General features: G+C 35.2%; 3 protein-coding genes and 1 non-coding gene across 9 annotated transcripts; 2 read left to right on the forward strand and 2 right to left on the reverse strand.

Moving 5' to 3' along the window:
- Nucleotides 1-133: 133 nt before the first annotated feature.
- On the reverse strand, nt 134-6,525 carry LOC107845559 (BTB/POZ domain-containing protein At1g04390). 4 transcript variants are annotated; one of them, XM_016689953.2, is made up of 9 exons: nt 6,278-6,434; nt 6,100-6,206; nt 5,165-5,291; nt 3,941-4,448; nt 3,723-3,856; nt 3,186-3,631; nt 1,848-2,969; nt 1,292-1,444; nt 134-648 (listed from the first exon to the last, which is right to left on the reverse strand). In XM_016689953.2, exons 2-9 carry the CDS (start codon nt 6,168-6,170, stop codon nt 204-206), a joined length of 3,006 nt encoding a protein of 1,001 aa, XP_016545439.2. In that variant the 5' UTR covers nt 6,171-6,206; nt 6,278-6,434; the 3' UTR covers nt 134-203. The 4 variants fall into 4 exon arrangements, with proteins under 4 accessions (XP_016545439.2, XP_016545440.2, XP_016545437.2 ...); XM_016689954.2 differs by lacking the exon at nt 6,100-6,206 and having other exon boundaries at nt 3,723-3,890; nt 4,362-4,448; nt 6,278-6,521; XM_016689951.2 differs by lacking the exon at nt 6,100-6,206 and having other exon boundaries at nt 6,278-6,521.
- Nucleotides 6,526-6,572: 47 nt separating this feature from the next.
- Nucleotides 6,573-6,644, forward strand: TRNAH-GUG. Its single transcript has one exon. It is a non-coding gene; the product is annotated as a tRNA-His (tRNA).
- A 3,777-nt stretch (nt 6,645-10,421) lies between these two features.
- Nucleotides 10,422-16,002, forward strand: LOC107845669. The gene is made up of 2 exons (XM_047398324.1): nt 10,422-12,230; nt 14,153-16,002. Exon 1 carries the CDS (start codon nt 10,995-10,997, stop codon nt 12,021-12,023), a length of 1,029 nt encoding a protein of 342 aa, XP_047254280.1. The 5' UTR covers nt 10,422-10,994; the 3' UTR covers nt 12,024-12,230; nt 14,153-16,002.
- Nucleotides 16,003-16,388: 386 nt separating this feature from the next.
- On the reverse strand, nt 16,389-21,978 carry LOC107845685 (renalase). 3 transcript variants are annotated; one of them, XM_016690133.2, is made up of 9 exons: nt 21,845-21,978; nt 21,085-21,184; nt 20,821-21,004; nt 18,806-18,878; nt 18,528-18,707; nt 17,812-17,909; nt 17,197-17,285; nt 16,884-17,057; nt 16,389-16,790 (listed from the first exon to the last, which is right to left on the reverse strand). In XM_016690133.2, exons 1-9 carry the CDS (start codon nt 21,849-21,851, stop codon nt 16,619-16,621), a joined length of 1,077 nt encoding a protein of 358 aa, XP_016545619.1. In that variant the 5' UTR covers nt 21,852-21,978; the 3' UTR covers nt 16,389-16,618. The 3 variants fall into 3 exon arrangements, with proteins under 3 accessions (XP_016545619.1, XP_016545618.1, XP_016545617.1); XM_016690132.2 differs by lacking the exon at nt 21,845-21,978 and adding an exon at nt 21,625-21,771; XM_016690131.2 differs by lacking the exon at nt 21,845-21,978 and having other exon boundaries at nt 21,085-21,652.
- Between the last annotated feature and the right edge of the window lie 1,547 nt (nt 21,979-23,525).

The raw sequence follows: 23,525 nt of genomic DNA on the forward strand, positions 1-23,525 counted from the left end.
AGTACATATTATAAAGATGCAGCATGTTATATAGTCAGATCTAATTAGTTTTATAGCCCTTTACGTTTTCATCTTTTTTAAGCTAAATAAAAATTACAAATAATTCATATGTAAAATAACATGAGATATTTAAAGTGTTTGTACCCTGCACGCATAAGAGCTAAAGCAGCTCAAAACAGCATTATAACAGAATGATATTTCGATTATATACATTGTCTGAGTTCCTCAATGTGGACTATGGTATAAACTAAGTTGCGCGAACTCTTCACTTTCGATGCCGTACCTGTGTCGGATTCTTCAAAACTACACCTAGTTTGTGAAGGGGCTAGATACTCTGCTGCAACATCAACGAGCTTCCACTGATTGAGGTTAGCAGCCATCTGGATAATTTTTATAGATAAGTAACGACAGGTATCCAAAATCGATACAATCAGTCTAAAACATTCGTCATGCAAGTCTTCTAAGAGCCAGAAATGCGCAAGCGAACATAGTTCTACATAGGGCTCGAGTTCGTGTAGCTTTTCCTCCTTACTCAGATTATCCCATAGACAGCCAGATATTGGTCTAGGCAACTCACCAGAATAGAACCAGCTGACTAACTTAACCAACGAATCCCAACAAACTGGGACCTTGATGGTCAGCGAATGGCTGAAACAAAACCAAAAAGATGTAGTATCAGCTTAACACTTGGGAGAACAAGGGAGAAAGATAAATAGTCTACCAGTATAACTAATCCCAACATTACGAATACATACAGTCTACCAAATGACCCCTTTGTTTATTTAATTACGTCTTCAACGCAAACTTTACAAATCCCTATGCTTCTAGTCAGCAGTGCCCATGCCTGGACGCATTAGTGATTGGCTGAACAGCATAGGGAGCCTAAGCATATTATCTAAAAAGGGGTTGAACTCAATTCAAGAAATAGTCTCTTGCATTCAAAATTTGAGAATATAACTAAACAACCTGTATCAGTTGCGATCAAGGTGTTATTTTGCAGAATAAATTGATTTCATGGTACTCGAGCCTATATATAGGAAGGAATAATCAGTCATAAGCACATAATGTAAGCAAGCAGGGGATTTTGGAGCAACCAGTATACAAAGATATCTTCAGAAAAGTAGAACGCTCGCATTTAAACTGATAAGAGGTCACGAATGCATATTGATCAAGCTATTTAAGTTCTGTACACCCATACAAACTCCAACCGTATTAGCAATCCTCCAACTGTGGAGTAAACCAAGCAATAACCATGAATCCAAATTATGATAAAGCAACCTATTTGGAATACCTTTCTTGCATTCCTGACTGAAAGAGGGCCCGTAAGTATTCACAACTTGGCGACAGTATAGCTTTGTGAACATGCAGGTGTAAAACAGATGTGGTGCAAGAATCGCAGTCCTGATTACTTGGTCTGGAAGTTTCAGCCTCCAAAATAATATCCCTGAATTGCACGAGGAGAAGGACAAAAATTTGTCATTTCTTAGTCTTTCCAAAAGCATAAATTAAGATACAAAAATCATATTGCTAACATTTTAACACCTTCCGATATCTCTACATAACGAACACATCAGACAAGTCAACGGAAAATTCCAACAGCTCATATTAGGAAGTCTTAGCATTTATCTCTAAACATATATCACACGTTCAAATGTTATCCAAAGCCTCGTGCTAAATAGACTATTGTATCAAGATGAAGCTAATACAACTCCGCGCATCCACCACGACATAAAAATGCTTGAAAATGAGTTCTGGAAGAGAATTTATACCAAAAAGAAACAAATAAAGTCTCTACGCCTAACACGACATACAAATGTCAAAATGAATTGTGAAAAAAGGATTCATACGAAAAATTACGTCCAGCTGGCCCAAGAGCAGAGGTAAAGTCAAAACTTGGGAATGGAGTTCCCCATTTCGGATTCCTTCCGCTAAGCAATTGTACTAGAGGTTGCAAATTGCAGTGTTTCGCTAAAATTTTCAACTTCTTCAGAAGGTCTTCTCCTGCTTCAAAGGATCCCGAATAAATATACTCTAATAACTTTGTCAATGACTGGCAATCAACATGAGCTGAGAGGCGAACTTTGGTGAACCTATTGCATGAATCTGAATCCTGCTTAATAGAAGAATAAAATGTTTTCTCTTTAAGCAATACTTTGGAAGGTAACAGTTTTGGGCATCTAACCAGAAGAATAACACCATGGACACGCACGGGTTCCTGATTTTTAATTATAAGCTCCACATCAGAATGTTCATTGTCAGCCAGGAGTTCATGAAATTCTCTCCCAAACCTACTTGGAAAACCATATAATCCAAGATGGCGAAGAATATAAGCAGCGTACCATCGTGGTCCAGAGTAAGAACTATTTATACAGATCTCCAGGAGATCTCTGATAAAAGCAGCTCGCAATTCCATCTGATCTTGAAAGATGCCATGACAACTTTCTGCATTTATCAATTCACCAAGAGCCACAAGTCCAAAAAGTAAAAGCATATCTTCACCTTCCCAATCTTCTGAAGAAGGCCAGCAACAAGCCCTTTCACTGAAAGGGTTTTGCACATGAGGAGCCACACTAGATCTATTTAGGTGGACAGGATTGTCCAACCACCAACTAATGAAGCTCAACAGAACGTCTATTCCTCCGTGCTGAATTACATGCTTCTGATATTTTGGCAGAGCTGAATAACATGCCAGACTTGTCAAGCTTATGACTAGTCTAAAATTACTCGGTATTCCAAACTTATTTCCAGATGATGCGGCTTTCAAACTATCAAGTAAATATCCAACGTAATCCTTTTTCTTCAGCGCCAGAACTTCAGATAGGATGAATATTGCTTTGGAAGAAATGTACTTGCAGGGAGAATAAATCATCATAAAGACTGCTCTAGATGCTGGTTCACTCTCCGATGAATGACAAATACTCCCTTGAGAAATTTGGCGAGAGGCGAGGATAGATTCCACAAAGGCCAAGCTTTCAAAGACAAAAACAAACAGAAGCACGTGCACAGTGATTAGGGAAAATGTTTCATGTCAATATACTCATTAGGAGTTTCTACATTTTACATGCTGTAAGCAAAATAACTTCATATATATACACACACATATATGCATGTATGCAATATGTGTGCGTGTGTGTAGATAAATTTGGAGAAAATTGAAATTGTACCAAAATCGTGGGTTCGATTACCATGCACAAACAACAAGAACATTATACACCGTCTCATTTCCATGCATCTCAGGGAAGAAATCTTCCGTACAATTTGCTGCAAGGCATCCGAGGATATCCCAAACGTATGGTCTCAGTGGAAGAAGAACATCTGTATCAAAAACCTCTTCTAACTTGATGATTTGTTCTTGTAGAGATAAGCTGTGTAGAGACTGCTGAGTTGTGTCGGAATTTCCTATGACAAGTCTAAGAAGAACCCCATCAACTCCTGCCTTCCAAAAATAGAAGTGGTGGTCCCCTTCCCAACGAGTGATCAAAGCTAAACGGCAAGCCTCGACTAGTATGGACATTTGGCATTTGGCAAGCTTTCCAGCATCCGAACTCCAGTTACTCATTAAGGTAACAATGGCTTTCGCAATGGGCTCACAAGACAATTTAATAATTTTTGAACATCCTTGTTCACTTGTCTGAGCAATTAAAATATATCAATGTAAGCGCGGGAAAAAAACTTGAGCTCCTAAGCAGGATAAAGGATAACAGTTCAGTATCAATTGCTACCATTAAACATTGAGCAAGTCTTAATCCCTCTATCTGGAGGGAATACGGGTTTGAAATGTCCAAACTGTCCACCATAATTTTTACAAGACCTTCTCCGTCCTCCAAAAGCCTATTAGCTCCATTGCTACATAGAGCTGCCACCCAAAGAAAGAATGCAATATCCTGAGTCTAAGCCACAGAGAAGAGAAAGGTAAGAAATTTGCAGGATATATGAATACCTAAAGCAGAAAATAGCTGCATAACAGCAATTCTGATGGAGCAGTCAGGGTTGAGGTTGACAGTATCTAAGATATTCAAAAATCTCCTATCAGTCCAAACATGGATTCGAGAAGGAGGCCAACGCCACAAAATTTTACTAAGCAGAGAAGCCATCTCTTGGAAATACTCAATTGGCTTATTTTCGGTGGAGTATCTTTTTACATTCTCAACTAGATCACCAACCACATTTGTGGTTTTTAAGATCTCCCAAACCTCTTTCTCTCTTTTAGAACTCAGATTTGATAAAATCAAATTCAAAGAAGAGGCGCAAGATATGGCGACTCGCAATTGCCGGTAACATAACAAGTATGATAAAGGATGAATGAGATTGGAAAAATGAGGTTGCAGCTTTGAACTTGGTATCATGCGAATGATCTTTACCGCTACATCCGAGGCCAATCTCACTGTGGCTTCATTTTTTGCTGCTAGAATACTTCCTACAGCTCCAACAATGTCACCAACTGATTCCTGGTATGGAAAGAAAATACCGGAGGTAGAAAGTTATTCAAACAGGTATAGGTCCCCGCAAGAGATGCACACAACTAACAGGAAATGGCACCAGTCAAATCTATATTGGCTCCAAAAATAATGTAGTGAATTTGAATTACTTATGATATATGCTTTTAAAAGTGAAAAAAAGGCAAATAGTGAGAAGACAAGTATTGGTAGAAGGTTCTTTTTTAAGCACCAGCATCTACGTTAAAATACTCACAACTATGTGCTTTTCATAGGAAGAAATCAACTGACTATCTGGAATATAACCATTTGGTTTTGGTTTTCTGCCCACATTCACATCTACGAGGTTGGGTATCTCAACCGGAGAATGAACATTGAAGCACGCTGTTACAAAGGCAACCTAAATGTCATCACTCTTTTTTTGCAAATAGAGGCAATGCGCATAGCAGGAGCTTAGTGCACCAGGATTGCCCTTCCATGTGATTTTCATCACATGAATCTATTATTCCAGTTTACTTATTCAGGAATGCTAAAGGGTTCCATAAAATATCTTTTTCACAACAAAAGCAAAGTAAAAAAATGCATGAACATGATGCATCTCCAAGTCGTAGTTCATTTCTGTCTCTAGCACATTCTTAGCAACAGCTAATAGGCGATCCAAACAACAATAATATGAGATTAAGCGCTCTCCAAATTTATACATGATTGGTAAGTGGAAGACAAATTACCTTCACAACTTGGTGTTGTAATGATTCACCAGATATACTATCAAGAAATGCATCAACTGAACGAATCACAACTCTTTGTATCTCAATATCAGAATAATGCCACTTTTGACCCTTGTCGTTGCAATATCTACATGAAACAAGCAAATTACTAAATAATAGGATGCGTCATATTTGAATGATTATTTAGTTCATATCAAATAATTTACGTATTGCTTTTCGATTCTAATTGATTAGGTGTATTATACCCGTTCATTTAAGTAATATGATATCTGGAAATGCATTATAAACACTTTTCCGGATACAACTAATACATTCCAAAAACACAGTTACTCGGACATCTTTCCCCTTGGCCATGAACCTCCTTTTGTTATTTCAGCTACTTGAGCTATTATTAGTACCTAAAGAGCCAAAATTACTACCTATTTATGACCGAACAATCTGTTGTGTTCCAGCTTGGTAACTTAGCTTACAAGGCTCTAGGAGATCCAATACATTAGTATTTAAGTAGATAGAAGTATGGGCAGGACCCTTCAATGGAAAATTATACTATTTTTACATGGTTGAAAATATTTTTTTATGTATATATAGTAGATGTTGAATCCTTTTCGGCTAGTTCGTATGTTTACTTATGAACCTCTTCAATGAAAATCTTGGCTCCACTGGGAATCCTAATAATTCAAAATTTCCCAATCTCCTATAAAGTAGGATTGAGCATCATGAGGTTTCAGGTTCAATTTCCAATACTAGGTGATTTATTCCCATCTGTTCTAGCAAGCATTCGTGGACATAGTTACCTAGTATCTGTTGGTGGTGGGAGGTAACAGGAAAGGTATCCCGTGGATTTAGTCAAGGTATGCAAAACCTAGCTCGATATCACGGTTATCAGAAAAAAAAATATAAAAAAACTGAAGTAATGTGTTACACCTTATATGTACCTTATCACCGACTTAAATCTATTGTTCCATGTTGGAGATAATAAGGATCTCCATGAATTTGATAGAAGCATGGAAAATCCGTCCGAATAATTCAAAAATTCCGCAATCTTCCAATAACAGAAAAGTTATTACTATAAGATAAATACTAAATAAAGTAGTTATGATGACTGTAATTTACCTAGTGCCGAGATTGAGAACATGGTAAAGGCGTTGATGAAGAGTCATCACGTGACCACTAATTCCACGACTGTTATCTGCACCTTGCTTTGATGATGATGACGATGAAGATAACCTCATTTCTGCAAAAATGTCTCTTCAACTTAGCTATAATTTTCACTACATACAACTGTAACCATAAAGGAGAATGAAGAATGAAGAAGAAAACGTTCAAACGGATCGAGAATCCATGTGTATTTGCTGAATCATACGACCTACTATATATAATTAAACATAGAGGAGTTTGTAAACATTCAGTGGCTGTAGTTTAGTGGTAAGAATTCCACGTTGTGGCCGTGGAGACCTGGGCTCGAATCCCAGCAGCCACATTTCTTTTTTTCACAAAAAAAATATCACCAATACCAACAAAAAGCCCAATCCAATACCTTATCTCTTTCCGTCAAATGTTTACATTAATAGCCACACGAGTCATCTAAGGGCTCGTTTGGTACACATGATCGCGGATATTTCATGAGATTATTTTATCCCGCGCTCTATACGGGATAGTAGTATCTCACAACAACAACAAACTCAGTATATTCCTACATAGTGGGGTCTAGGGAGGGTAGAGTGTACGCAGTCCATACCACTACTTCTAAAGAAGTAGAGAGGTTGTTTCCGATAAACCCCCGGCTCAAGGATAGTAGTATCTCACTGTTTTAGTAAAAATAATGGGATAAAATAATCACGAGACTAGATAATACTTTATGCCGAACATGAGATAAAGTTGATTCCAAACTTTATTTCGAGATTATTTTTCTTATCCTTTCTACCAAATGACGCGTTTATCATATAGTGCTATATTATTGATAGGCTGCCAAATCCACAATAATGTACTTCCTCCGTTTAAAAAACAATGACCTAATTTCATTTTAAGTATAGTTTAAAAAGAATGATCCTTTCATTTTCTGACAATTCTTTAATTTCAATTTTTCATATAACATATTTAAAACCACAAAATCAAAAAATATTTTGATATATCTAACACAACTTTAATTTAACGCTATAAAGTTTTTAAAAATTCCTTATTTTCTTAAAGTAAAAATAGTTTTTTTTTTAATTAAATGGAGGGAGTAAAAATTAGGCCAGTTTTAGTGCCTCCTATTAGTTTTTACCCACCATTTTAACCTCACAATTCTTATTTAAAATGATTAGTAAAACTTTCCTCAATAATAATTTCAACTGAAATAAAATGGAACATTACAACAACAACAAACCCAGTGTATTCCCACCTGGTGGGGTCTGGGGGTAGGATGTACGCAATCCATACCTCTACCTCTGAAGAAGTAGAAAGACTGTTTCCGATAGACCCCCGGCTCAAGACACGCGGTACCACACAAACACATAGTAAAGCAAATGGAACATTGACTTTTTAATTTTCTAATCAAAATAATTGTGCTGCTTTTTTACTTTTTGCTTTTTCTTCTTTTTTTTCTCAAACATTTAAAATGAGAAAAATTAAGAACTTGATATTAAAATCATAACTTTGTTAGCTAGGTGTATAGGTTAGGACCAACTAATATCTAACTTATATAATTAAATTTCTCTATAATATTCTTACTTATTTCGAGTTTTATATTCTTCCACGTATTATTGATTGTTAAATATCTATAATATTATTTGATATTTAGATTTTATTTGATTTATATAAATAACAACTATCAAAAAATAGTAGAATAATAATATAAAAAATCTTCAAAACGTTTTCTTACATCACCTAAATATTTGAAGAAAATTGTTATTGAATTGAATTTATAATTACTATTCATTTATAATAATGATAGATATTATTAAGAATATATTAATTTTATGTTAAGGTAGTAAACTAAATAATTATTTATTTCTTGTCATGATTTTTTTTTTTTTTAATGAGATAAGATGCAAAATTTACCTCGAAATTTGAAGAAATCTTGGATGGATGGTAAAATTATTCCATAGCACGTTGATTTACACTTATTCATTATTTAAATAAATAAATAAATAGTGACAACACTTGTTCTTATTATATTATATTTTATTTTTATTCAGATACTTCCAAGAACCATCTTCCTTTAATTATGCTATTTCTCTTTTTCTTTTTAGTTTCATTTTTGAATTCTACCTTAAGTCCCCATCTCAAAAAGATAAAAACAAAGTCACATCAATTTCTTTGACTAATATCTATTATGATCAATATAAAAAATAAAAGAAAAAATTGATTAATTTCCACGATTTCCCATTTGCTCAAAACACTAAGCTAGACCCCCACCATACTATTAATGTAATTTATCCATATTTTTGTGGGATTGATTAATCATACCATCAAACCTTTTGTCCAGCTTTATCTTGTTTTCACACTTTCGTCTGTTTTGACACATCGATTTGAAGGTGCGAGAGGTTAGCTTAGGATGATTTTAGAGGAGGTACAGGCAGATTGAAGAACCATCAGAGGAAAGTGATTAGACATGACATGAAACAGTAACGATTTACTGAGGACATGACCTTAGATAGCAAAATATGGAGAACACGAATTAGGTTAGTAGGTTAGTGCGTGTGGGTGAATCGTAGCCAGTAGACTAGACATGACATGGATCAGTTACGGCTTACTGAGGACATGACCTTAGATAGGAAAGTATGGAGAACACGAATTAGGTTAGTAGGTTAGTGCTTGGGGGTGAATCATAGCTAGTAGATTAGACATGACATGGAACAGTTATGGCTTACTGAGGACATGACCTTAGATAGGAAAGTATGGAGAACACGAATTAGGTTAGTAGGTTAGTGCGTGTGGGTGAATCGTAGCCAGTAGATTAGACATGACATGGAGCAGTTACAGCTTACTGAGGACATGCATGACCCTAGATAGTGCGTGTGGGTGAACCATAGTCAGTAGATTAGACATGACATAGAGCAGTTACAGCTTATTGAGGACATGCATAACCCTAGATAGGAAAGTAGGGAGAACACGAATTAGGTTAGTAGATTAGTGCATGTGAGTGAGTCATAATCAGTAGTTAGGTGTGCTTTGGGTAGTCTGCTAGTAGTTGTAGGACTTTGCTCATAGCATGGGGTCTCTAGTTAGGTGGGTTGGGGGAGGTGGGTGCTGACGATTTGTTAGTGTATCTTACTACTTTGTGGGTGTCTCATTTCTATTTTTTACTCATCTTATGTTTTATTACGACCTTATTTACTCTCTCTGTGTCTTGAACCGATCGAAAACAATCTCTCTACTTCTTTGGAGGTAGTGATATAAATTGTAAACATTTTACTTTCTCCAGACCTTACTAGGTGGGAATTCACCAAAAATGTTGTTGTTATCAATGATCTTCCTTTGTATTATCTCCCTCTAATGAATTTTATGCAAAAAAAACTTAGATAATTTTTTATTGTTTATTTTTAAATTTAATTTGTTGAAAAGATGTATTAGATTATCATATCCTTTATTCTATCTTTTTCATAATAACTTTAATGATAAGACTAAACACTAGGATTGTGTTGATTGTGAATTTTAGCCAACATTTCACATCATGAGTTGAGTTATACCATACATTCCATGTGTTGGTACCTTATATAAGTTGGCAAAGCTTGAAATAAACAAGTCATTAGTAATAAAGTTATTACGTGCTAATTTACCTAACTAAACGTGTTTCAACTGATTCATGTATCAATTGTATCACATCTTTCATTTCATTCTTTTTTTCACTAATTTTCTTATTATAATAATCTAGTTGCGAGAGTTCAATAATCTATATATCACTGTAATAATAGATTAAGCATCAATAATATACTCAATAAAATTTCACAAGTAAAGTCTGAGGATAGAGTGTATGTAAATCATGTCATTATCACTGCCTCAAAGGGTAGAGAGATTGTTTTCGAAAGATTTTCAGCTCAAATCCAATAAAAATCTAGATAAAAGAAAATTATTATCGACATCCTTTTTCTAAGATTAATTATATAGCGTTCTAGTTAATTTGTGTACACTTCAATTAATTCACATCAACTCCAACCAATATTCATGCAGCTCGATTCAATTCATTAATCGACAACTAAGTCATAATATCCTTATAACATGTTCCTTTCTCAGAGTTTACATAAACACCAAATCCAACCAAATTTCATGCTGCTCGATTTAATTCATTAATCGAAAACTAATTAAGTCACACATCCTTATAATATGTTCCTTTCTTAAAATCTACATAAACACCAACTCCAACCAAAGTTCATGCTGCTCGATTCAGTTCATTAATCGACAACTAAGTTCTACATCCTTATAATATGTTCCTTTCTCAAAATTTACATAAATACCAACTCCAACCAAATCTCATGTTGTTCGATTCAACTCGTCAATCGACAACCAATTTCACAGCCTTATAATACGTTTCTTTCTCAAAATTTACATAAACAAGTAAAATACTTTATGCATAAACACGAAAAATACTTTATACATCGAACTGTGCTGCTGCATTACTAGCCTAGTACTAGTAGCACCACTATACTAGGCTACACTACACTACATCTACTCTGCTATGTTTAGCTTCAACTAAACTCCACAATATTCACAACCCCCTAGTTCCCTAAACCCTAGCTACCTTTCTCTCTCTCTCTCTCTCTCTCTCTCTCTCTGCAACTCCATATATTGGTATCTTCATTACCATTCCTCTATCTACTACTGTATTCCTTTTTGAGTACTTTGTTCCATGGCTTCAGCTTGCATGAACAATGTTGGTGTATCGCCGGAGAACTTTCTCGATTACTGGTTAAGTCCTCGAAGATCTAATACATCCGCAGTCGATAATAACCAGCAAGTAGTATTAGATCCAGAAGCTTCCGCCGTCAATGAAATGGTGACCGATTTCGAGTTTCGACTTGAAGATCCCGTTAATAATAATATGTTATCAGCTGATCAACTCTTCTCTGACGGAAAACTCATGCCTCTTCAACTCAACGTTGTTCGTCCCGCAGCCACCCCGGAGACACCAAAGCTTCGTACTCATGAAGACCAGTACGCGCGCGCCTTCTCTCCGAAGGCTCCGAGGTGTTCTAGTCGTTGGAAGGAGCTACTAGGCTTGAAAAACAAGCAGGATGTTCATAAGAATTGGAAGAGTTTACTGAATCGCAGCTCGAAATCATCGTCAGATGATTCAGCTCCGCTGTTAAAGGATACAGATAGCGAAAGCGTATCGATTTCTAGTTCGCGTTTGTCTTTATCATCGTCTTCATCTTCCGGTCATGAACACGATGATCTTCCTAGACTTTCTCTCGATTCTGATAAGCCAAATCTCAATCCCAATCCCAATCCCAATCCCAATCCTCCTAGAATTAGACTAGTAAAACATCGAGCTCTGTCAACGGAAAATCCTATTCCGACGAGATTAGGTGGAAGTCCAGTACTCTCTGATGATAGTCCTCGTATGAATTCATCAGGGAAGATAGTTTTTTTTCACAATTTAGGAAGAAGTGCAAGTAGTCCAAGTAGCTTTAATAATGGTGGAGGACCAAGGTACAAACATGGTGGAGGTGGTGTAGAAAGGTCGTATTCAGCTAATGTTCGTGTTACTCCAGTTTTGAATGTTCCAGTTTGCAGTTCTCTTAGAGGTTCTTCGAAATCTGGAGTGTTTGGTTTTCCTCTGTTTTCCTCTTCTTCATCATCTAATGGTGTTTCTGTTAACAAGAAACACCATAGTAGTAGCAGTAAACCAAACAAAACCAATCGAATCAAGGAATGAAGTAGTTGATTCGGGACCTGAAAGATGGTGAAGTCTGAGTAAACTCTAGTAGAGCGTGGGGTGAAGTCTTGAGTAAACTCTGGTAGAGGCTCGGAACTATACCGACGTGCCAGTGCAGGGTGAAAGACTAATCGAATCGTTTAGCAGCTGGTTCTCCCCACCAAGTTTCCCTCATAATAGCTGGAGCTGCTGTGCGAGTTCTATCGGGTAAAGTCTCAGTTTCTTTTTTCAAAAAATTAGCTCTAATTTTCTGATAATGTAAATATGCAGGGAATTAGTTAACTCTTTGTTTACATTGATAATTTTGTTCCTTCTTTGTTTAGCTAACACTATGTTGAACTTTCCAATTATTATCACAATAATATTCAAAGGGTGTACAATCTCTCTATTTGCGTACACTTTTATACTTTTCGGGTCTCACTTTGTGAAAATACATAAAATATATTGTTTATTATTATTTTTAAATATTTAAAAGTGTTTGCTTTAACTGAAAGTTATGGAATCAATTTTGTGATTCAGCTTTAAGAAAAAAGTTGTTTTGCTTGAATTTAATTGTTTGTATAGTGATGATATGATGGTGTTGGGGGGTTTTTGATTCTGTGTGAAAGCACATGTTACTGCATCTTTGGGAACTGTAGCATTTATGCATTGAGCAGAGAAATAGGCCATGCATTTGTTTTGGCATCTTTCTCTGTTCCATTTGCATGAAATATTACTCCTTTACTTTATTTTATTTGTTAATTTTACTCCCTTCATTTCATTTTATGTGTCGTCTTTTAATTAGATACAAATTTTAACAAATAAGTAATGATTTTATAAATTTTATAAAATTGCCTTTCTTACAATTGCTTTAATATTTACTTTTTAGTCTTCTTTTTTTATTAAGTGAAATCAGTAAGAATAAAATGAAAATAATGTCATTAAATAGTTTAGAAAAATTCTTTTTTAAAGGACCAAAAAGGAAATGATGATACATAAAATGAGACGGAGGGAGTAACTTTTAACTGATGAGGGGCACACATGCTCCAGTTTGGAGGCGTGAGAGATTGGTTATGGATGATTTTAAGTGGGGTAAAGGTAGACTGAAGAAATATTGGAGAGAGGTGATTAGTATGAACCTTGATAGGAAGGTGCGGAGGACGCGAATTAGAGTAGAAAGTTAGTGGGTAGGAGTTCATCCGTAATAGTAGAGACAAGTGTTTTTGTTGTATCTAAGCCCTGTAGTTGCTTGTTCGCGATGTTTTTGTGATGTCTTTAATTTCAAATAGATCATTTATAATATTATCATGTGGGCGTTTTATTTTCTTTATTATGTAGCGATGTCTCCCATTTTTGTTGTGTGCTTTAATGTGTTTGATTTATTTATTTGATTATAGTGATATCTGTCCTTGACTAAAAATTTTGTGTGTATAATGAAAGTTCCTTTATGTGTTTGCATGATTGATGTTTTATCATTCATTTGGTGTCTGTTACTATATACCTTTGCTTCGGGTTCATTTTAACCTTCTTCGACGAAAAATTACACTGTTTTTATATTATTTTTACATGATTAAAAATATTTTTTATGTATATATAATAGATATTAAATTTCCTTCAATTAGTTCGTATATTTAGTTTTGAATTTTCTCAATGAAAATTTTAACCCCGTTGCCATATAATACGGTCCACTGTGATAAATGATCACTGTATAAATGTCTTGGCTAACGTACTTGCAAGTGTGAAATAAATGATGTGTTATTTATTTTATTTCTAAACTCAGAAATAACTGCGTGTCATTTGTTTGCAATTAATTACTTGCCAATTCAAATAGAGTATTTCAACTCGATCACTTTTGTTAAGGAACACTTTGGCGGTTAATTCAAATTTAATCTGACATGAATGTACATATCAAACACGAAGCGAAACAAAAAGAAAAATAAAGTACATTATAATGTTGACATAATACATACATGAGATTTGAGAAATAGATGCTTAAACTTGTATAAACTTGACAAATGCGTGTTATGAGGCATAATATATGTAGATGTCACATAGGCGTGAATTTCCACATAGAATGTACTTGTTAAAGTTTATACAAGATCAAGTTAAATAAAAAAGACAAGCTCAGTGCATTAAAGTTCTTTGCGCAGGGTTTAAGAAAGGGCTTCACCACAAGATTTATTGTGCGCAGTCTTATCTTACATTTCTGTTAAAGACTGTTTTCAAGGTTTGAAACCGTGACCTCTTGATCACATGGCAGCAACTTTACTAGTTACTCCAAGCTCTCGTTCACAAGATCAAGTTAAATGACACGTTTATATGTTATGCCTTTGTAATATTGATGGGTGTACTTTTAGGACCCGTTTGATAGGGTGGATTATTTTCATAATCCATGTATTAAATGGTGGGATTACTTAATACATTGTTTGGTAGCAATTTTAAAATTATGTATAACTAATACATGGATTAGTTATACACCATACATGGTATATAGGGTGTATAACTAATACATCCAATTTGGTGGGATTAGTAATCACTGGATAAATATGTGTCAGGACAAAAACGTCCTCAAATTTCTTTAATTTTTTTCTAAATCTTTTCAATTTATCAAGATAATAATATTCCTTCAAATAATTTTAGTCATAAGAAAACTACTCCATTAACTTAAAAAATACTTATTGATCAAAATTCGAAAATAAATTGCATGATTACATGCAAATTTTAATTTTGTTAAATAGGATATTCATAAATAAAAATAATTTTTCTACTTAGCTTTAACACTCTACGGAACACAAATTTATGTTAATAATAATTCTATTGTCTCATTCAAAAGTTACACGTATCTTCCTCGAACGTCAGAACATCACAAAGTGGAAACAACAAAAAAATGATGAACAAATAAAGAAAAGATTAAAAAAAATTATAAGTGAATGATTGAATCATAGAATTTCAAAGTAAATAATTAGTTATATATATATATTTTAAAAAGGAATACTAAAATTTTACAAAGAAAATATATAAAGTTATAACATGTCAAAGGGTATTTTTATAAATAAATAATATTTTTTAAAAAATATAACAATACATATTAGTTTTAATATATCAAATCAAACATTAAAAAAAAAAAAATCTCAATATTACTAATTTCTATATTACTAATCTCAATATTACTAATATAGTATTATCTTCTACACTCAAACGACTCCTAAAAGTTTGTGCAGTTCAAAGTCTTAGCTAGACAGCTCCAGCGTGCCTTTAGTTTATGAATCTGCTTCTTTTGTCTTTTTCCTATTTTTTTTTTTTTTTTTAAATTGTGAGTTGTGACTATGTACACAGTGAATTGTACTGTCTTTGGCTCTTTCTAGCTGTTATCAAACTAGATATCAATATGCTCATTATGAGCGCAAGGGTATGATTGAGTGGTTGAAAGATAGATTTCTCATGTCGAAGATCTGTGATGAAATTCAATCTCCGTCTGTCGCTCAATTTCCAGACGGTCTATTAAATAGATCATCCGATTATTTTGGCGAAGCTGGAAGAGCCATTTTTTAAGTCAAACGGGCGAAACGGCAGAAACTGCGAATCTTTTACAACTTTTAGTGGATGTTAGTCCGCAGATCTGGGAGTGGATGCGGGCTCCAAAAAATTTTTGAGCGAAACTTATCGAAGACCTGTGATGGAATTCAATCTCCGTCTGTCGCGCGATTTCCAGACGATCTATTAAATGGATCGGATTGTTTTGGCAGAGCCAGGAGAGCCACGTTTTAAGTCAAACGGGCAAAACGGCAAAAAATGTTAATCTTTTACAACTTTCGATGGGTGTTAGCCCTCAGATCTGGGAGTGGATGCGGGTTCCGAAAAAAATTCTGGACGAAACTTCTCGAACGGCACCCCGGACGGCCTAGTAAATGGATTGAGTCGTTCAGTCATGAGCTCGTCGTAGTGCGATTTATATCTCAGATGTGGTTTACGGACTATTACACAGTAAGCACATTCCCACATATATCTTTTCTTCTTTTTATCTATATACTGTAGCAATAGGAAAAATAGATAATAATAGAGCTAGGATAGGGGACAAAAGCAGCAGCAAGAGGTTGCAAAGAACACACTATAGAGAATATTGTTGTCACTTGAAAAAGGGCAGCCCGGTGCACTAAAGCTATTACTATGCGCGGTATTCGGGGAAGGACCCCACCACAAGGATGTATTGTACGCAGCCTTACCTTGCGTTTCTGCCAGAGGCTGTTTCCAAGACTTGAACCCGTGACCTCCTGGGTCACATAACAACAACTTTACCAGTTACTCCAAGGCTCCGCTCCACTGTTGTCACTTGAGGTTGGCTTAATTCAAACATATATCAGCAGCCATATCTAGTAGTACTGTATATGCATGTGCCAATCAATTCTCTAAAACAATGACACCCCTAGGCAAATCATACAATGACACAACACGCGGTCGAGATCATAAAGGTATGTAGGAAAACAAACCTTAGATCTTAGTGACGCGTTTTAAAGTCTTGAAGGCCTAAAACAACAGCAGAATATCGCTACATCAGTGTCGGATACTGTCAAATGACGAATTCAAAATCCAAATCGAGCTGCAAACATGTAATTCTATTATAAGTGACAGAGACCCTCGGAACATTTTGCAGCAGCAGCCAAGCCACTAATGATAGCCCCTTCAACATCTGGACTAACACAGAAGTCTCCACATACAGCCAGCCTTTTCTTCGCGTCCCAGAGGCATTTCTCATCTTCTGCTATGCTTATCGCTGGGAATGCACTGCCCCTGAAAATTCACACGCGATAGCGATATAAAGGAATGTACGTAGCTAACAAAATCTAAAACCAAAATGAGCGAACGTATATGTTAGATACCAACCATCGATGAGCCTTCTTGAAAAAAGCCGGAGGTATACCGAGCTTTGTGCTTTGAAATTCTTGAAATAGTTCTTCAGCTACTTTTGCTAATGTTGCGCTCGAAGGCTTTTGAAGCCCTGTCTGGGCAATAACATCCTGAGCATACTCCGCCGTAGAGTGTAACACCCAGCATTCACTTCATTCAGGGGAAAGAAAAGAACAACATGATCAAATACAGCAACAATATACGTGGAAATACAATGTTCAAGTTTCTTCGCAATATTCATTCTGTCAGCCACAATATTTATCTGCTCAGTAACAACATAAACATGTACCTATTGCGCGAACGCCCTGGTTTGCTGCTGTCACAGAATGCCCGATGTAGAACTTTCGACTTCTTGAATGAGAATGCTCTTATCGGTATCTCAAATATGATAGGAAGAGAGACATTCCGTCAGGAAATTACAGATATGATAGCAATTAAGACAACAACAACAACATATCCAGTGTATTTCCACCTAGCGGTGGGGTCTAGGGAGGGTAAAATGTAAGCAGTCCATACCACTACCTCCGAAGAAGTAGAAAGGCTATTTTCGACAGCGATTAAGACAAGTTGTTGTCAAAAGTATCAGCTAGTAACTAAGCAGAAAAAATAACTTTTGATTTCGATCAAGTTGCCTGTCATGTCTCATTACGACCTTGATATAATATTCTCTATCTTGAGCCGAGGGTCTATCGGAAACAACCTCTCTACTTCCTCGGAGGTAGTGGTATGGACTGCGTACATTTTACCCTCCCCAGACCTCACTTTGTGGGAATATACTGGGTCTGTTGTTGTTGTTGTATTTCGATCAAGTCATGAGCGAAAATTGGGAAAAGCGTACTTATGTCTGCTAAATTTCTTTTGACATTCACCAAAATGAAATCCGTGGTTACGGAGCACATCTTACCTCTGTCAAAGGCTCTTCGAACGCCAACATGAGAGCAAAGCAAGGATTAACAGGAATTTCTGTCATCTTCAACGGTATTTCTGGAAATTTTCCCATGTCTACATGAAAGAAGCAAAATCTAATCGATAACCTTTCTGGCATGGCTTGATTGAAGGATGGTTACGTATCTTTACTGGAAAAGAAATCGGACATGATACAGTAATTCTCCGCTTAAATGCAAACCTCGCTAACAACCCCAAACAGTCGGTATAAATAGATATATGTCATGTCAAGATGAGCTTAACGTATCAAAGAACAGAACGGATGCTGAAAGGTTTCGCATGGCAAAGTTTATATACCATTGACAACACAAAAGCCAGGAGCAACAACGACGCTTGAACATAAAGAGACTCAGTTTAATACAATCATCAAAACGATGTAGCAACAACTTGACACAATGACCCTCCATCATCTCCAAGCGTACGAGACAGATTAGACTCACATATTTTCACAGACACCTAATATAAAACTCTCATATGATCCGTTCTTAACCTCAGTTACGACAAACCATACACCCGATCTTTTAGTTAATATATTTCAGTGGGGATTGTCAAAAGAGGGGTAAACAACCGGAATCATCAGGCTGAAAGTAGGTGACATATTTCACAAAACGACTAACCATCAAGTCAACCCAGTGAAACTATTAACCGACGAAGGAATGTAGAGATATGTCTTACCAATAGGTACAGGTTTTCCTGTAACATTAGTGAACCTTTGTGAAAATGTACTTTTGTCTGATGTAACCACTCCCTTAAACGAACCAAGACTTTCGCCATTTAAACCCATCAACGACCATGAATCTTCATTATCCGACCACTCCAACTTCCCAACGCCTACCCCAAACCTACTTTCAACTCCTACATAGTTCAAACAACAACAAAAAAAAGAGTAAATATCGTATACTAGTTCATCCTATACGATATCAAAGCTTGAAAGTGCAATATCAGTCGCATACCAGGCTCCTGGCATAACGATTTACAAATCGAATTCATTCCTGGAACACCAACATATTTCTTGTCCAAACCTTCCTGAATTAAAATGAAAGTAAGCGACAACAATACCAGTAAAAGCTCATTATTATACGTATGTGACCCTGTGGCTATGTACAACACACCCGGTGTATTCCCACAAAGTGGGGTCTAGGAAGGGTAAAGTGTATGCAGTTGATATGTGACCCTGTGGCTATGTACAACAAAAAAACAACACACCCGGTGTATTCCCACAAAGTGGGGTCTAGGAAGGGTAAAGTGTACGCAGTCGATACCACTACCTCAGATGAAGTAGTCCTATGGTTATGTTCTAATATTAAACTGCTATGGCAGTAAAACACAAATGTTCCAAACTCGTTCGATTTTATCATCTTCCGATATTGAACTTAAGTTGTTCTTTCAATTTGAACCATCTATGAAATGCAATGCGAGGCATAGGATGAGTAGCGGGAACTCAATATCAAAAGCAACTGTTGGTGCCTGTTGAGTTCCCGCTACTATACGATACATAGGGCAGTCCGGTGCACTAAAACTACCGCTATGCGCAGCGTCCGGAAAGGGCTCCACCACAAGGGTGTATTTTACGCAGCCTTACCTTGCATTTCTACCAGAGGCTGTTTCCAAGGCTTGAACCCGTGACCTCCTAGTCACATGGAGGCAACTTCACCAGTTACTCCAAGGCTCCCCTTCCGCTACTATACGATACATAATACTCAATATCTCAATAATCTTATATTTGGACCTTTACTCAAAAACTTTCCAAGATGAACTGCTGAAAACATTGAATAATCTTTAGTTATGACATGTGCATAAAAGGTTCCTACACTGACTGAATTGAATAAATGTATGCATGAATGGTCAAAAAGAACGTGTACAAATATTCTTTCTTTTTGGGTCTTTAATATTAACAATGTGAACACAATCTACCAACCAAATCCATCAAAAACTCATTTTGAAAAATAATACTAATAAAAAAAAGAAGTAAAACAAAGCAGGCAAAACATGATTTACAATGTATTAAAAAATGAAAATGGTCAGCATTCAAAGAGATTCCAGAACATATAAAGAAGACAAAACAAAACTACTAGAAACAGTGGAAATAACCTATGTTGCTCGGACTTTTCAAAATTATCGATAGGTGTGTGTCGGATCCTTCAAAAATAATATATTTTTGAAGGATCCCATACGGGTGTGGCAACGTTTTTGGAGAGTCCGAGCACCTTAGGAAATAACCTCTTTAACAACAACAACAACATACCCTATACAATTTCACAAAGTTGAGTCTAGGGAGGGTAATCGTACACATACGGGCATAAATTACCTCTACCTCTGAGGTAGAGAGACTGTTTCCGATACACCCTTGGCTCAAGGTGAAAAATAGTCCAAAGCAATCTAGAAAGCGAAGTAACAGAAGTACAAAAAACAACAAATAGTAACAGGTCAGTAACTACAAAAAGAAAAAAAAGGCAGCCCGGTGTATTAAAGCTCCCGCTATGCCCAGCGTCCAGGGAAGGACCTACCACAAGGGTGTATTATACGCAACCTTACCTTGCATTTCTGTCAGAGGCTGTTTACAAGTCTTGAACCCGTGACTTCTTGATCACGTGACAACTACTTTACAAGCAACTCCAAGATTCCCCTTCACTAACAGGACAGTAACAACAACAACATACCCAGTGTATTCCCACAAAGTGGGGTCTCGGTTACAGTGTACGCAGACCATACCACTACCTCAGGTGAACTAGAGAGGTTGTTTCCGATAGACCCTCGGCCTAGGACCGATAGCAGTATAACAAACACAAAACATAAATGCATATAAACTAGTACAATGTGCAAAATAAACTAACATCGCTAGCCATAAGATAACACTAAAAACTCTTAATCCAAAACCATAGATATCACTCAACACCACGAACAGTAACTACAACAAAATAATATGATAGTCGAACTACAACAGACAACAAACAATAGCACAACAAACCTGTTCAATATCAAGAAACTGTTTTGAAGCAAAATCAAAAGTAGCAAACTTTTCATTCCACTCATCAACAAGTCCCTTTGATTGCCACTCACAAATAAGTCTCAACACACCAGGATTATTACTAACTGAGAAATAAGGAGCCCCATGATCAAAATGCAGCTCCCTCCCATCTTCTGTCATTTCCCTATTTCAAGATTCAATTTTTAACAAATCCCATCACATAATTCATGATTTTTTTCATAAATAAAAGGTTAAAAAATATACCTTCTTTGAGACATACGTCCACCTGGACCTCTAGCAGATTCAAAAAGGGTAACTGAAATTCCATTCTTGGCCAAAGTGGATGCACAAACAGCTCCTGAAACTGAAAATAAACAACCCCTTTTCATCAGTTTACCGTAAAAATATTCACTAGCTGTGTTTCTGGTACGAGGTGACAGGTATCTCGTCATTAGTCCCGTTGGTAAGGACAACATGTGATCAAAACAAAATATTCATAATTTTATATGTATACAAGGTGACACATATCTCATAGATTTAATTAATGTGTGCGAAAATTAATCTGAATATCACGATTATAAGAAAAAATATTCATAATTTTGTTTTTGGTGGGAGGTGTTACGTAGGCGGGAGGTGACACATATTTCGTGAATTAGACACTTATAACACCAGAAGGTGACACATATTTCGTGAATTGATCAAAGTGTGCGTAAGCTGATTTGGACATCACTGTCTGTAAAAAAAAATCACAATTTTGGTTGGTGTTTTTGTGTGTGAGGGGGTGGGGGTGGGGTGGGGGCTTACTTCCACTACCAATGATGGCAACTTTGGTAGCAACACTAGTAGTCATGATATTTTCTTTAAATCTGTGTCAAGAAAGAGGAAATTTTTGAAGAATTGTGATTGGAAAAAAGTAGGCAGTTATTTATCCACATCCATATATCGGGAAAAATGCATTAAATACAACAACAATAATAAATTCAATATATTTCCATAAAGTGGGATTTGGAGGTAAAATATATACCGTTCATATCGCTACCTCTCAAGAAGTACTGTTTTCGATAGACCCCCAGCTCAATATAAAAGAAAGTAAATAAGATCGCAATGAAACATGAAACAGAATGAATGGCATAACACAAATAAGAAATAATAAAAATATAAATAAGAGGAAAAAAAGCTTTAAATGTTATGCTTAAATAACTTTATAGTATTTTCAACAGTGACGGGATCAATATTTTAACTAAGGAGATTTAAAATTAAAAAAAAATGAATAAAAAAATTAGTCGAAAGTGATTAACGTCTGCAATATATACATAAAAAATAATTTAAGTTTATATAAATAATATAATTTTTTATCGAAAGAAGTTCGGATGACCCTCAATATTAACTAGCTCCGCCCCTGAGTGTCAATTATGGCTACGGTGGGGGTGGCTTAAAATTAAATTGAATCAAATTCTTTTAAAGATTGTGAATTTTATTTATTATGTTGGGAGTTAATGTTGTTCGAATATTTTATAAATATTATTTGATATGTGTTAGATTCTTCAAATGTTTACGAGGTTGTGTTGGTTATAGTTTTTGAAGAATTCAATATGTAGTATGATTAATATTTTTTGAATAACAAAAAGTCATCTTGTCTATAGTTTTATGAAATTCAAAATTGGCTTCTAACACATCTAGCGATATAAACGTATTTATACTTAGATGTGTTGAAATTCTTCGTTTATAATTGATAAAGTGTGTTAGAAAATTACTTCAAATTATAAGTTTGAATTTTGACCGTGTCATTATTAATTCATATAAAATTAGTACGATTGACAGTTATTTCACTTTTAAAAAATTATAAATTCATTCGTTTGGAATTACATGAGAGGAGAGAACTTTAAAAAATCTCCTAAAAAATAATATTAATCTGAATGAATATGCATGACTTATTGACTTTATCTTATCTTGATTATCACAATTATCCTATTCATACATATTACTTACTAAAAAGGAATTTAAATAGTTAAACAACATACCAAAAAAGTCCTAATTCTTTAATTCCCAAAAAAATACACTACTTTGAAATTCCCCATGCAAAATGTCAAATTACAATTAATTGGTCTTTTAAGAAATTGTAATTGTTGACATAATTTATTTAATATAGTGATGAATTGGCTGCTTTGAAAATAAATAAATTATATTTATATAGCATTAGTCAACTCCCAATTTTTTAAAGCAAGTCTGTATATTTCAAGCGTAAATAACTTTTTTCTCTATAGTCAAATTTTTGAATTAAGTATAAAAAGTATAAAGCTATAATAGTGGTTATTGAAATTTTGTTTTTGGTTTAATTCAATTTTTATATTATTTATGTTGTTTCATATTTGGCTGCAAATCTTTTACCCATAATTTAGTCAAGATTCTTTTTTAGTTATTGTGAAAACTTTACCCATAAAAAATAAAATTATTTATAATATTAATAAAATAATATATTCAATAGTCTCATAATTGAGATCGAGAGATGCGTAATTTGTACACAAATATAAGATCATAAATGATCTAAATAAAATTCAATTCACGAAATAATTTCATCTAAAAAACTTTTTTCTAGTACATTTTTTTTACCCCTCTTTAATTAAAACCCAATTTTAAGTTAGGTGGGTCCCAGACACGTGTTGATGTCATATAATATTTGACAGTGCCACGTCAACAACTAGTAA

Source organism: Capsicum annuum, chromosome 10, assembly GCF_002878395.1.
Source record: "Capsicum annuum cultivar UCD-10X-F1 chromosome 10, UCD10Xv1.1, whole genome shotgun sequence".
NCBI lineage: Eukaryota > Viridiplantae > Streptophyta > Magnoliopsida > Solanales > Solanaceae > Capsicum > Capsicum annuum.

Bases quoted from the DNA above. Each gene is read 5' to 3' on its own strand.
- LOC107845559 (XM_016689951.2), bottom strand. From the start codon at position 6,396: ATGAGGTTATCTTCATCGTCATCATCATCAAAGCAAGGTGCAGATAAC. The intron at 2,970-3,185 runs GTAATCGAACCC...TGTCTTTGAAAG, and splicing joins GTTCTTGTTGTTTGTGCATG to CTTGGCCTTTGTGGAATCTA. The intron at 649-1,291 runs GTATTCCAAATA...GTTTTGTTTCAG, and splicing joins CAGTCAGGAATGCAAGAAAG to CCATTCGCTGACCATCAAGG.
- LOC107845669 (XM_047398324.1), top strand. From the start codon at position 10,995: ATGGCTTCAGCTTGCATGAACAATGTTGGTGTATCGCCGGAGAACTTT.
- LOC107845685 (XM_016690131.2), bottom strand. From the start codon at position 21,296: ATGTTGTCCTTACCAACGGGACTAATGACGAGATACCTGTCACCTCGT. The intron at 17,286-17,811 runs GTAAGATGTGCT...ATCATATTTGAG, and splicing joins TCGAAGAGCCTTTGACAGAG to ATACCGATAAGAGCATTCTC. The intron at 16,791-16,883 runs GTTGGTATCTAA...GTGAATTTTCAG, and splicing joins TTCAAGAAGGCTCATCGATG to GGGCAGTGCATTCCCAGCGA.